The sequence below is a fragment of the Pholcus phalangioides genome, unplaced genomic scaffold (genome assembly GCF_987345545.1).
Source record: "Pholcus phalangioides strain wild (caught in Gottingen) unplaced genomic scaffold, Ppha-v1.0 ptg000007l_1, whole genome shotgun sequence".
In the NCBI taxonomy this organism is placed as follows: Eukaryota; Metazoa; Arthropoda; class Arachnida; order Araneae; family Pholcidae; genus Pholcus; species Pholcus phalangioides.
Window position 1 is genome coordinate 6,239,034 of NW_028301600.1, and position 15,875 is coordinate 6,254,908.

Here is a 15,875-nt window from a genome sequence, read left to right on the forward strand (position 1 = left end):
GAGAGAGAGAGAGAGAGTTGTATATATATATATATATATACAATTCGTGAACAAAAATTATTCTTGCATTTGTATAATAGTGTTTTCGGCATTTAAAAAGCCGACAAGAGTCACCCCACTTTGAAAAAAAATGTAAATGCAAAATACCCGAGAATTACTCTTTCCCTTCTAAGTGGGAGTGTTGCTTCGGACTCTTGTCCAGCTGTACACATTTTCATCCAGTACTGATCTTTATTCTTGACGATTGTTAAAAAAACAGGGTATTATTATATCAGGGCTATATGATGTATAGCTCCTCGGAATCCTCCTGTTTTCTTTTCGGCCTCTCTACTTACAATCGCGAAACAGCCTGTCATTGTGATGCGGATGGGAAAGTAAAATTAATCGAATTAAACGCAGTGCTTCTTTTTTTTCAGATCTTATCTCGCGTTCATCTGTGGTGTTTCCCGAACAGGGTCATAAAATGGAAGAGGAACTTTTTTTTTGGCTTTAGGCTATTTGTATAGTTCTCTCAGCATTAGGATTTTATAGTAGGCACAAGGTTACTTGTACAGTTTTTAGAACTGGAAACCTCCTCCCCGCCTCCCGTATCTCTTTTCAAGCAATCCAAGAGAAAATTAATTTTTCAACGAATACTTCTCATCATTTTTTTGAATTTTTTTTAATATTCGATTACAAGTATTACTGTGTTGCAACAATATTTTTCCCGAACTCTCGGGAATTTTTCTCGGGATTTCGGGAACGGAAAATCGTAAAAAATTCCAGAGAACGGGCGGGTAGGAATTCTCTCCCGAAAACCCTAGATAAGAGTCCCGCTTTCAAGTTCGTCGACTAATGACCGTTCCACTGTATCTGTGATTATGCCTGTTGTGTGAGTTTATCAAATAAATTAAAATAATCTAATCTCAAAGAAAAATTACTGATTCGGTAAAGATTTGTTTCATGGATGGATCTTGCGATGGAAAGTTCGATACCATCCGCCAAACAACTGTGTTTTAGAACGAACCTTGTAATGCGAGCTGCTATTCCACGATGTGAATCATTCAACGATCGAAGAGTACCTTCAGCAGAACTTGCATTGTTTCTTGTGTTGTCAAGGAGAGAGGATTCTGACTATCCGTTATCTTTATATTATTCATATTATTTATTTTTATTTTATTTTTTTGCCAAGGATTTGAGGGTTTCGAAAAAAGTAATAAATGCTTTTGCGTGCTCTTCACAACAGCATTAGTAACTTGAATCTTCCAACGAGCAAGATCTTAAGCCATCTCCCGGTATTAACGTATTTGATATTTAGTACGTTATCTTCACCGTCGTTTATGAGTACAGTAATACCTCGGGCTTACGAATATTTTGGAAAACGCAGATTTTTCCGCAGTATTACTACATCGGCTAACGAATGTTTGCTTGGATGTGGATTCACTCGTAACATGGCATAGCCACATTGTGTGCTATATTTTCACATCAATCAATATATCAGAATTACTGTTATCGGAGTCCGATCAATTTACCTCCCGCCTCAGAATCAATTTCCAGATACGCCTCTATTTCTCTTTTAGAAATTTTTCGAGTCATTTCACGCGAAATAAATTATTTAGCTGAAAGAAAACCGCGTTAAAAAAAGCCTAGACTCAATTTTTAGTGCACACGTTTCAGTGCGAGACTTAACATCAAACTGAACGGTCTAGACAGTCTAAGAGAATATCTTTTTCATCTGCATGTATGAGACAAAAATTAGCTGACCAGATCACATAAAAGGACACCTATGAATCCGACTGGGTTATCATGATGTAAAATAAAAAGATTTTTCGTTTCTCAGATATGTATAATCATGTTTCAATGAATTAAAATGAACAGATATAATGATATCATCATATACTATGACTCCCAACATAACTACGTGACAAGGAATCATAACAAACTTATCCCACTTAAAAGTAAAACCGAATATATGAGATGTAGTTTCAGTTTCGTTGGCCTGTTATGTGGAACAAACTCTCCAACAGTCTCACAGATGTTGTTAGTTTTTCAATTTTCACTAAACGTTTGAAAATCCAGTTACTCGATGGAAATATAGTTATAAATTAAAGAAAATATCGCAAACACACATGATCAATGTCTATTTTGGATCTTTTAATATTTTATTTTATATTTAAATTATAATATTTTATTTTATATTTAAATTATAATATTTTATTTTATATTTAAATTATAATATTTTATTTTATATTTAAATTATAATATTTTATTTTATATTTAAATTATAATATTTTATTTTATATTTAAATTATAATATTTTATTTTATATTTAAATTATAATATTTTATTTTATATTTAAATTATATTTTATTTTATATTAAATAAGAAAAAAATCTTGTCTCTCTCTTTTGGCAAAATTAAATGTAACATTTTAATCTTCTTAATCCTGGAGTTCATTGTTACCAAACATGGCAGTGGGGATCAGCCGGAGCGTATAATTGCCCTTTTTTCCCACTGTTAGCTCAACGACAATCACATAATAGTAATCGTAATTATGTTTTTTTTAAGTAGCATTGGCTCATGTGAATTGCCAGCTTGACTATGAATTTGGTTTTTTGTCTTTGCCTTTTTAAATGAATTTTATTACATTGTATGTATGATAACATGAATGCAAGGTATTTATTTCATGTATTCTATATTCACATCTGTGTTGTTGCGCAAAAAATAAATAAATCTGTCTATCATTTCCTCTATATTCCTCTTGATCCGATTGTGAAGCTGTTGATTTAAGCCCCCGATCAGTTTTTATCTTTTTTACAGTGCTTCTTAGTGTTTTATAAAACTTAACTTGCCAAATTTTTTGTTGTATTTGAAACGAATTAAACGATTTTCTATAGAAACCTTTATGGGAAAGCGCGTTTTGGCAAAGAAATGTGATTCCGGAATGAAGTTCCAATCGTCATTAGACGAAGTATGACTGCATTTTAATTTTTTGGTATCGTAGTCAGTATTAACTGGAAGAGAATATTCAATTGATAAAACTTCTAATACAACTAACTACTTTTATATACAGAATAGTCATGAAAATGCTTCCACTCATTTTGCATAAATGTCTTGCAGAATGCCATGGGTTCTATAAAGAGAAGTATACTCGTGCATTAGCTATGATTTAATCATTCTATGAAAAACTATCGAATACAAAACTCACTCGGTGCTTTGGCTAGAAGGGACAATTATAAATTTATCTCAAGTAAGATCATGAGAGTAGCTACTGAGTCAAACTCAGTCTCTTCATTTTTAATAGAAGTGCGAGAAGAATCTCAATCTTAAAGTTTCCAATATATTCCTTCATTTTTTTTCTTATAAGCTGCACCATTAAAAAATGACTTAAAAGTTTGTTATGGGTTGTCATTGTTTTTTATAATTTTTATTTTATGTTATATAGTACATTTCCTGAAATATCTTTACTATACATATTTATTATATGCTTTATTTCTCATTAATTGCAGGCGAGACTGTTGGTGGAGATAAGCCCGAAGGGATTATGTTCCCAACTACATTGCCTCAACAAACAAGTGCAAGCCAAAGTATCAGCTATCGAGGCACGTTTACAACGTCCACTGCTCAGGTTGCACCAGTGTGCGATACCAGTGCAGAAGTCAGTTCATGGTTCAGTCCGGAAAAAGCTTTCTCACTTAATATCTTATCACAACAAGGTCCATCAGGATTAGGCTCACCCTTGCAAGCCACTCATGGATCTTCCCCAGCTCCTTCTACATCCCAATTCTCTGCTTCACCAGCTCCAAGTCCATTTGAGACTGGCGAACCACCAGTACCAGAACCTTCTTTCACGTTGGGCAGCCCCACCGACCAATCACAACAAGATCTTCTGTTACAGCTCAGTGTTGCTTCGCAATTCGAAGCGTCTGGTGGATTTACAGTAAAGCAGCCTCCAATTTATAGCTCATGTCCTACAGATTCAATCTCTTCACCAGAAACCGTTTTGGCAGCGGGTGGGCTCTCCGCTCAAACTCTCATGGTAACTGGAACGGAAGATATATTCAGCAGGCCGCAACAACAACCTCAGCAACAACCTCAACAACAGCAAGTTTTACCAAAATACGAGTGGTCAACTTTCCAACCCCCTCTTCCGGAGTATAACATCGGTGGAGTGCAGTTAAGTCATGGACCCCCATCAGCTGCAGCAGGGTCGGCAGCAGCAGCCGCTGCATCTCCAGTTTCGAAATTGGACGCAGATCTCGGGTTAGTTGTTCACAGCACCGCGACCCTTGCAGAATACAATCAGTCGACAAGCAAAGGACATGAGATACTTAGTCAAACCTTCCAAAATAGCCCGATACCTTTGAAGCTGCTACCCGTGAAACCTCGAAAATATCCAAACCGCCCAAGTAAAACCCCGGTGCACGAGAGGCCCTACGCATGTCCGATCGACCCTTGCGATCGAAGATTCTCTCGCAGCGACGAGCTCACCCGTCACATCAGAATTCATACTGGACAAAAGCCGTTCCAGTGCAAGACATGCCTGAGGTCTTTCAGCAGGTCTGACCATTTGACAACCCACATCAGGACCCACACCGGTGAAAAGCCATTCTCTTGCGACATGTGCGGTCGTAAGTTTGCTCGAAGCGACGAAAAGAAAAGACATGCCAAAGTGCACTTGAAACAGAAAATGAAGAAAGATGGCAGCAGGGGAAACAATGGCAACGAACATGGTCCAGGAAGTGGAGCAGGTCCAAGTGGTATGGCTGGACCCAGTTCTCAATAAATATCAGAGAAATTGAATTTTTCCCGTTCCACGAATTTCATGTTTTACCCACTCATAGGAAATTGTCATATCTATCTATCATTTCGGACCTTCTACATTTCTATTCACAGAAACTTCACGGTGCCTCACAATGGAAAACGTCGTCGTGTACAAATATCATTATATCGTTGATGGACATGCGCGTGCGCAGGCGTATGCGTTTTTACATGCGCCTTCAGGCTGCTAAGGTAACCCAGTAAATAAAGAACTATTTTCAGAGTAGAAAAGCATCATATTTTCTAACGGAGGTTCACCAAAATGTTATTAAAAATGCATGGTGGTATGTATAAGCATTTGATATGTGTTTCTTGTGCGTGTTTTTAACTAGGTTGTACGTAGAAAAGATTTCCTGGTGAAAAAAAAAAAGAACTCTCTTAGTCAATTTCTCTCTCCCAATGGCAAAAATTGCCTCCCTTCCATCGATGTAGCTATAAAAATGTGCATGTTTTCTCTCCTTTTCTCTGTCAATCAATATATTGCATGCGAATATTAAAAAGTGATTCATCTTGTCTGTTGAAGCCGCAAATACTTGCTGCGCTACTTGTCACTCCCGCCGATAGTGAATTTTCACGTAAATGTCTGTCTATGTACATAATGTGTAAACTCGTGTCTAAGCTTTATTAAGTTTCCATTACCTAAATGTTATTATTTAACTTTTCATTTTGAGTGAATGTTTGTAAAGTGTTTGAATTACGGTAAATTCAAATCAGCGCTTCTTCGTATTGCCATATTTTTTCATTACTGCATCCGAATTTGTGATAATTCGGTCTTTTCTGCAAATTCAAATCTATATTTCGAGAAAAAAACAATCGTCTTCATACAGGCAAAAACATATTCCTTAGCCAACATCTGCTGTTCATAATAGTATACTTCTTTCCTTATATGCAATTTAAAATATTAACTATGCAAACTGAAAACTTTTAAAATATTTCTCTCTTAGTAGCCGTTTCGTTACTTCGTCGGTATAATTATTCATAAATATGTGTTCTCCCAACTATCATTAAAATTAAATCATATCGATGTGTGCCACACGTATGATATTGTTATTTCAAAACTGAATGAATTCATACCCGAAATGTTTATTTCAGTCAGTTTTAAGGATATTGAATTTTATTCAATGAACAACCTTAAAACCTCCAAATTCAAGAGTCTCTTTTTTCAATGAATTTCTTCAATGTCTCTTCATCTTCAAAGTGTTCTAGAATCTTATACCTGATAGCGATGTATTGGAAAATAAAATCCGCGAGTGATTTACTGTTAAAATTTATATAAAACCCATCGCACACGCACACAGACCTATATTTTTCACACTTTCATTTCCACCAAGTTCGAAACAACGGAGAAACAAAATGCAACATTGCCATATATTCCGTTAAATAATCGTGCCATATTGTTATCTAGTGCAATAGATTGTTGGAATACTCTTTAAAACAAAAACTACAAACATTGATTTATGTAGTGATAATATATTCTAATGCCAAAGTGCTGTTGGCTGAGATCAGGGACGCAACTAGAGCTGTTAAATACAAGGCTTTTAATTGTTGAAAAATATTATGATTGTTTTTATTGTAACATCTTTAGTCACTAACCTATTCCGAGAATAGATCACTATTTTTGTATTTTATTGATCATGTAACTATTGTGTTCGTTATAATTGTTAACATTTTATGTGCATTTTTTTTTTTGTTAATATATATTTCAGACGAGCTTTTCCAAAAGGAATTCCTAATTATTTTAACTGTATAACGAAATGCTTTGTTAATTAAATCATGTTTCATCTAAAATATATATATGTATATATACGTTGTCTGTTTACATATTTCTACAATCATTATGGAGAAAACCCGTCATTGACGTTATTTCTAATAAGGTATCTGACTACGCTCGAGAGCAATTTCTCTCCAAAATGGTACTGGAGTGAACGTTAATAAATTTGTTTGATAGAAAGTGTCTCAAAATGTTGAAAACAATAATAATATAACCTTCAAAATATGTAGAAAAATATTATATTAAGATTTCGTAATGAGACATTATGAAATAAAATGTCACAAATAGCATCTTTGTAAAACACATTTAAGATTTTCATTCAAAAATTACTTGTATGTAAAAACGCCATACTAAAGTGGACGTAACTTCGATTCTAAGCTTCAAATAAACAAAACAAGGTCTCTTTTGGAATTACAAAAAACAGGGCTGTGTCATAAAAAATAAAAAATAAAATTCTATATTTCTTCCAAAATAACGTTGCCGACGTAGTCGGATACCTTAACAGAATTTTCGCTCACACAGATACTTGTATTGTCCCATAAAAAAACTTTACCCTCTCCCGATCAAGCGCAGTCGACGTTGATAATGTTCAATACGTTCTGTTTTGAATTATATAAATTCCTGTGTTTGTGTGTGAAATTCATATGCAAGTTATTTCTTGATCAAATTGTGGCCGTACCTGTGCGGATTATAGATTAACTTAGATTCCATAAAAACGTAAAAGTTAATGTATAGTGATTGGGCTACTATTCAGTGTCTATATTCATGATTCATTTTTTGCTTTCATGCAAAATTTCATCTTAAAAGATTTTTTTATGAATATCAATCATTTATCATTGCTTGAGAATTGCACATAAATCGCACGTAAGATTTCTTTACTAATCACCTTTTAAACTCTGTGCATTAATAAGTGATACCGGTGTTTTCTTTCATCTTTTTACGGAATTTAAAAAATAAAATTAGCCTGCTGAGAGAAAATTCCTCTTACGTATAATAAATACGAAAAATGTTTGATAAAAATCATTCTTCGATTACTATGAAATATTCTGTGTTGGGTTATTGCTGCAACCTCTGGTTTTAGATATGAATATATTTATGCAGATTCACGATCTAATCGGCTCAGTTATTACATAGAATGACCATGATTGAACAAACGAGCATTGCATTTGAACTTCTCAAGATGAAGTGAAAGCAATACTAATGCTTTCTAAGTAGGCATGTCCCGTCCAAACTTTTATAATTAGGATCAGCAGATTTTCTTTTACATATATATGAGTATATATCAGAAAAAAAAAAGTACAGTATAATAACTATCGGAGTAAATTTTTCATAAGAACTTTAAACTTCTATGAGTGAAATATTCTCTTACCTAAATTCCCAGAAACGCTACGGGCAAATTTAGTTATAGATCTCCAAATCTAAGTCCCCTATCGTGCCAAGAATGACTTCAATGTATAATCATAATTTTGTCCAAAAATCATCTTCAATTTGTACAGTGCATTTTAAATTTTTACACTTTAGGTCTTTTTAAGATAGAAAAATCTTCGATACATTATATATCTGAATGTTGGTTGCACCATGTTTTACATCCGGTTTCTTAAGAATTTTTTTCTCTCTGTTGATAATAATATAATATGATGCACGCTCAATATTTAAGGATCCCTAGTGATGATAGTTTAGGGTTAGAATTTTTTGATTGTGACATTGTGATAAATATATATATACATATATAATCAAGAAAAATTTGGAAGAAGATGGAGAAACCTTATTTTCTTATTTCCCTTTATGTACATTCTATTTAAAAATAAATAAATTGAATGTGCAAAGAATTATAAGATTCGCGGCATTTTTTCAGCGTCATTGTATATTTTGATACAGGATGATTATATAATGCATAATATAATTCACATAAGATTATGCAACACCTAATCTCTTCATTTCAGCAGACAATTAAATAATGTACATTCTAGATTTTAATCTGTTTTTGCCATTTTATTTTCGATCATAGAAATGTGATTTTGGGTACTACTATATAGTGTATTCGGACGGTAAAGAAATTTTTATACATGTATAAATGTATTTATTTGTATTTCAGATTCAATAGCTCTGTATTCACGATATGAATGGCAATGAGGAATTGATATATTTATACATTTTTTTAAATTTATATTTCTATTTTTTTGTATTAGCTGCTGATTAAGATAGAAAACTGAATTAATGTGAAAGCTGATAAAAAAATTTCTTTTCGAATGTGATGATAGAAGTACTGTTTGAGGCTTTCATGATCGGCATTAGATGCGGTGCAGACAACTTCGGGCTATTGGGCTATTTTTTTGGAAAATCTACTTCCGTAACCGTGGTGAGAATCGTCAGAGGAGTTTCGATTCCCTTGATGACAGTCGGAGAAGCTCTACCTTAGTCAAACACTAACCAACTTTGTGAGCAGTCAATAAGAACCCAAGAGAACCAACCCATACGAATTCATTCCGACCCAAGATATGTTACGTTAAAAATTATAAATCCGGGGATGATGCATAATCATTGACCGTTTCTCTAAGTTTCATAAATTCGGTTCATATATCGCCAATTCATATACGCATTTACCAGTGATTGTGGACAATCTCCATTTCGTATTAGTAAATAAGATAAATCGTCAATAAATTACTCAATTTTACTGGCCGTTATGTATAAATTTCAGTGTAGGATGGCAGATGGCAGCACTACACATAACAAGTATTACACAGAAACAAATTTCACGTCAGGTTTCACTACATGTACACACACATTCCAACATGTACCAATTCGTTAGAGGTTCCGCAGAGGAATATGGACGAGGTACATGTATGGGGTTTAGTAGTAGTAGTATAGGATGGTGAATTTGATAGATAAGGTATTGTAGTGTTGATTTTGTTTGCACGTGTCGAAATGCATGAAGAATGCCAACATTACAAGACCGATATGAATTGTTTATGATTTGTATGTCATAATCTTCTTCACATTCATGTAAATTAAATACAAGTATATTTACATATATTCATGCAAACATATATCCATGTAAATTAAATACAAGATATCAGGACGAAAATAATTTTAATGAGATAATAGAAAAAAAATCTTTACTCATGTTATTTTGGCCCTTTCTACATACATTAGACTTTTAAGAAGAAAACACACACACTCCAATATTACATACATAAGCTAAATTTATGTCAATAGTTTAAAAAACTTATCAAATTTACCGAGATTTTTTTATCGTCACATTCAAAAGGAGATGCGCGCGATTCGGACCCAAGACCATGGCCAAATAGTCAGGAGATTGTATGTACCGTATTGCTAGACGTAATCAATCATTTTAATTAAGGAATAATTAAGAAATTAATTCGTAAATTTTTTTGCACGTGGACAATCTGTAGTCATATAATCTCATCTCTTTTCCATACATTAAGTATATGCCTATAAATTATGTTATTTGTATCCAATCAAAAATAAGTCGAGCTTAAAGATCACAATGTCGAGTGATAGTGTTTCTGGAAAGGAAACATTAAAAGAGTGTTTTGGATGTTTGTTTTTTCATTTTTTATCTCTTATAATGGTATATACATGTTACTTCAGATATGGATCGAAGGAATTTGAAAGAAATAGATGTTTAATAGAAAAATAAATTATATGTATAAGATATATGCTGTTGATTAAATGAATTTGTGATGTTTATACATATTTTTTTAATTAACGTGATCGATAATGAACAAAATATGTACACCGATTAGCATTCCGACTATTTTGAATTCATGTTAAATATAAAAGCGACGCATGGAACTAAAAATTTCTACTTTCAATGACTACCTTATAAAAATGAAAATCCCTCATTTTTTGTGTATGTGTACTAATTATACATGATGAAGCATTTTAGACATTTTTGACGACAATGAATGTGAATTGCATAAATGCAGCTAATCGTTATCAAAATTAAAATATTGATTGTCAAATTTTATTTGTATGTTGAAAATTATTGGAAAATATTTGATTGCATGTTTTTGTGTGTGATTTAGAGCGCTTGCGACGTTAAGTGAATACTATTAAACCATTACACATATACGATATTATAAAAGAGAGAAAATCGAGTGCAATGTTATATATGTCTTAAAATTTTGGTATGAATTAATGTTAATAATTTATTTTATAGATGTCTATCAAATGCGATTTTCCACTTTCTCTCTAGTTCGATTTTTTTTCTTTTTTTGCTGTGATCCATTTTGTTTTTTGTTTTTTTTTTGAAATAATAAATTAATTAACTAATACAAATTACTGATCTTCTCTGATATGATTCCGTTTATTCTATTACCTTATACATATGTTTCTGTTTTCTAATTTGATTGACTGCTTGTTTATAAGAGAAAAAACATCGACATCTGATCACCTCTGTGAAAATTTGGTTTTTTTTTAAATATTTTTTGTGTAAATGATTTTTTTTTTCACATGTTGTTTATTTTGTTCAAGAAAGAAATATGAAATATGTTCATTGTACCAAAATAAAAAAAAAGTTCTTCAATCAAATGATTTATTGATTTTTGTGTTCAGACTCATTTTTTTAGTATCTTCGGATTGTTTATTTGTGTATCTTAGAAGTAGTTGTGATCAAAGCTGCCCTTGGGAGTGTGTGACAGGTGCAGTTGCACCCGGCCTCACTCTCACGGTAGTTGGGAAGTGACAAAATATATAATATAAAAAATTCCCAAATTAACCCTTTCTCATCCGAAATAATAGAAATGTTTGCCCCGGGTGACTGAAAATAGATATTTGCCCGGAGTGACTAAATGCATTTATGTTTCTAGTTATGGGCTTAACCTAAATCCAGATATATACAGGAAGGCTCCAAACAATTGAAAGTTTTCCCCTAACCTGGAATTACTTCTTTCATTAATTCTTAATTTTGTTCATTTCTGGAAGGTTTTTTTCCCTTGTTAATTATCAATTTTTTCTTCCACTCTGGAAATATTTTTTTGATTAATTCTGAATATTCATCAATTTTTGTATTTTTTTCGTTAATTCTGAATTTTATTTTTCTCTGGGATTGTTTCTTTGAATAATTCTGGATTTTTTCAGCTCTGAGAGTTTGTTTTTGTTTTTTTTGATTAATTCTGAATTTTTATCAATTTCTGAATTTATTTCTTCCATTAATTCTGAATTTTCATCAAACCTAGAATTATTTCTTTCATCAATTCTGAATTTTATTTCTCTCTGGGATTGCTTCTTTCAATAATTCCGCATTTTCTTCAACTATGGAAATATTTTTTTCGATTAATTTTGCATTTTCATCAATTTCTGGAATAATTTCTTTCATAAAGTTCTAATTTTTGAATTTATGGAATAGCCTATGATTTCCCTTCCCCAGAAAAATATATAATATTGGGGGGAAAAAAAGCCATCAAACATTTTTGGGGCCCCGTTATTGTCAAGGCGCCAATTGCCCCGCTCTAATTTTCGCACCGACCCGTGTCTTACAAGGGCAGCCTTGGTTTGATAGTAGGTGTCGTCAGCGCCGCAATTAGATACTTGGTCAGCGGGAGAAAGCTAAAATTTTGATGCCTCCGTGTAATGTTGAAGGAGTGATCACAGAAAGGATTCGGTGGCCCCTCTGGTCCAGCGACCGGGGCACTAGACCCGGCTGCTCCGCTCTAGTTGTGGCCCTGGGTGTCGTCATCTATCTTTCAAATTAACAACGAGAAATAAACGATGTGAGTTTGTCAAATGCTGTGACAAGACTTTTTTTTTCACAGGTTGTTTATGTAAATGTGATAAATCAGTAATATCATGCATAATTTACCGATCGTCTCTGTAAATTTAATAAATTTTCTTACATTTAGCACTTTTACCGGTGATTATGAATAATTCCCGATTTAGGTTGGTATGTATGATAAATGTAGAAGAAATCATTAGGAAATATCACCTAAATTCACCCACTTATCAATTTCTCCCATGCACTACGCACCCATTAATAACAATGAGTATTTCAACATTGCGATGTTAGCTATCTTCATATTTATCAACATTTTTTAACATAATCAATATCACCGATCAAATCCATCATCCTGCTAATCACCGGTAAATGTGAAAATGTGATAAATTAGCAAAATTTATCAAACTTATAAGAATGATCGGTTATTAGGCATAATAACCGGATTTATCACATTCACCGTAACATATATGAGGGAGTCAAAGTGGTGTAAGTCATATTTTCAGCAATTCTGACTCAAGTTTAGAAATGAAATCTAGAAGTGCTAAACTGTGAAATAAAAAATAAACCAAGTCTCAGCTTCAATAGTTCACCTTTAGACTGTGAAATCACAAAATTTTCAACATGGGAACCAAAGACAACAATTCTAGTAGAACTTTTTTCTCTCAAAATGAAGAATATTATCGATTCACACCATTCTGACTTGAACCCCATCATAATATGCAGGTGATTTACATAATTCCCCTTGCCACATTTTACTGGCGAACCGGTCAACCTGGGGGCATATTTCCAATTAGAAAAAGTATCAAAATAACGTGTAGAACTCAGATATGTCAATCATGTTGCAAGGTGTTGTATAGTAATTAAAATACAAAGATTAACTTTTTATACGGGCACCCTGTCTTCAAAAACCAAATTAGAAAGTTGTTGCTCTGTCTCTATTGAGGCCAACCAAAAATTTCAAATTTTTAAGTGCAATATTCGCTGAGACATTTGAATTCAGAAATCAAAGAAAAGTTGGGAAAGAACAGCATAAATAAAGGAAAGAAGCGTTGTCAGTCTGTTGTCCTTTCTCAACTATTCTCCAATTTTTGATATCTCAATGAATATTGAAACGTGGAAGTTTTTTTGTTGTCCTCAGGAGAGAGACAGGGCAACAACTTTTTAATTGCGTTTCTGAGGACAGTGTGTTCGCATAAAAGACAATTTTTATTTTAATAACTACACAACCCCTTGCATGAATGACGTATCTGAGTTCTACACGTTATTTGGATACTTTTTCTACTCGGAAGTATGCCTTTAGGATCAACGGTTTTCCAGTAAAATGCGACAAGGAGAATTATGGAATCACCCTGTATACCTTGAAATTTAGCAACCATAAATTTCGTGCTTTTGTAAAACCTGTTCGGTTCATATAATACTTTTTTCCTCCCTTCAATACGATGCTTGTTTTTCACTATTTTTAGATTAACAGATGCTAACAACTGAGAAGTAAATTACGTGTCCGCCATTATTTCTTGGTTCTTTTTAGCATCGTGATGTTCTTGGCCTTGGAACTTCATGCTCTCACTCGTTTATTATTAGCCAAAAGAGAATGTGTGTGTGTATATATAAAAAAAAAATCATTGTGTTGATACGAAAATAGAAGGGTAACACGTTGCGTCATAAAACACCGACGAAGAGGTGATGTTGTTTTATTCGGGCCTTCTCTGATCTAATACTCCAGAAATACTATATGAGGTTTCTTTGTTTTATCGAAATTTATGCAACCAATGCCTATGACGTTGAGGACTTAAATTTATATATGCTGGATTTAAAAATTTATTTCATGGTTCTTTCAAAGGGATGATAATAAAAATGTGTTGTTTGGCAACGGGCAGCGTTGTCAGATTCGTTTCAACTGAGAGGCCCATCACATTATACATTAAATTAATAAACTCGACATTGTGTTGCAATGTTTCCCAAAGTGGGTGATATCGCCTCTTGAAGGTGAACCGGAGGAGTGGTAGAAGCTGAAGATATAATATATAGATGAGACGTAATTAATATGCGCGTCAGAACAATTTCCTCCTTCAGATAAATCATTTTTGGCATCGATCGTTTTTGGTTTTCCTGATCGAGAATATTGAACATTTTTAATCAATTATTCTTAGTATTAGTTTGTATTATGAGACATTTTATTTATTTTATTACTATTTTTGCTTTTTAGATAATTATTTTATATTCTCACTAGCTGATACCCGATGATATTGCCCGTAGAAAAATTTTATATCTATAGCTCAAATAGCCGGAATTTTCCAGGCTCATCTGAAAGAAAGTGACTCAGTAATGTTAAAAGTGACAATAAGATTTAATGATTTCGAAGTTAAAAAATTTATTGGTTTTTATTAGTTATTTTGTAAGTAAAAAAAATTTCTGCATCAACGGTATTGATAGGATAGACCATGAATTATTAATACGTCGTCAATCAACTGCTTTTACAAGGGGGCATCAATATCGTTTGGTAAGGGACAATTCTAGGCTATGGTGTCGCAGGGAATTCCTCTCTAATAGGAGTGTTAAAAAATGGAATAACTTACCCCGGGGGTAGTAAATTCTAACACAATTGACACGTCTAAAAAGAAATACGATAGACATGTTGGGGTAAATCGAGAAGCTATCCATTCTTAGAATAAGACAACCATAAATACATTTTATGGGCATTGTATAATATTTTATCATGTATATACAGGGTGGTAACTATCGACAGTCCAATAATTACACACGTGATTCCTTGTGAAAAACTAATATAGAAAATTGTTTTCCGTTTTTGGATCGGACGAATATAGAGTTATAAGGTTTTGAAATTTTGTGACGTCATTTTTCTAACGGTCAGTTATGTGGGGAACTCCGAACGAAAGTACATTTCTCCGCCAGCAGCGGGTTGTCACTTGAAAATTAACTGAAAATATTCTGTCCCAAGAGTTCTGCCTTCTTCCTTCACGATTGGTGTTTTCTCTCTCCATGTAGTGTGATACTATAACCTTGTTATTACTTATAAGTTACGTATTAGCTTCGTCCCCTATGTTTTCAAATTTATCACCAGATTTGTAACGTGTTAGCCAAATGAGATCTGTTTGAAATTTTTTTTAGCCAAATCAACACTTTTTTGCCAAAATGTGGCGATTTTTTTATCTTCAATATCATGTCTAATTTTTTTAGGGAAGGTGCAACGTGTGCGTACGTGTATACTGCGCGATCGTTGTTTTACGTTGTCATTTTAATCAGATTACAAGTTGATCAATAAAACCGTAATATTTTTCTTTGGATTTTTTTGAACTTTTATCGAAACTGTTACGCGTAAAAATCTTCAATGCAGGATGTAAAAATTATAGCTTGACGAATGTGTGACTGGTGGAAAAAGTAAAATAATAACACTATCCAGTATTGGGATTCATAGACTTCTTGCAAAAACAATCCAACAGTATTGGTGAGGAAAGTAAACACATAAAAATTATTAATTATAAAAAATTCGAAGCTTTTATCTTAACGCTGAATCTCGAGAACATTGTAGAAGATGAAAGTGACGAA

At 33.1% G+C, this 15,875-nt stretch overlaps 1 protein-coding gene across 2 annotated transcripts in view; it reads left to right on the forward strand.

Moving 5' to 3' along the window:
- The window catches only part of LOC149084843 (uncharacterized), a 30,135-nt gene extending 19,052 nt beyond the window's left edge, over nt 1–11,083 (forward strand). For both annotated transcript variants that reach the window (XM_089232577.1, XM_089232578.1), the window contains exon 2: nt 3,489–11,083. In XM_089232577.1, coding sequence (XP_089088703.1) covers nt 3,489–4,765 — 1,277 coding nt within the window. In that variant the 3' untranslated portion in view covers nt 4,766–11,083. The remainder of the gene's footprint in view (nt 1–3,488) is intronic.
- The last annotated feature ends 4,792 nt before the right edge of the window (nt 11,084–15,875 follow it).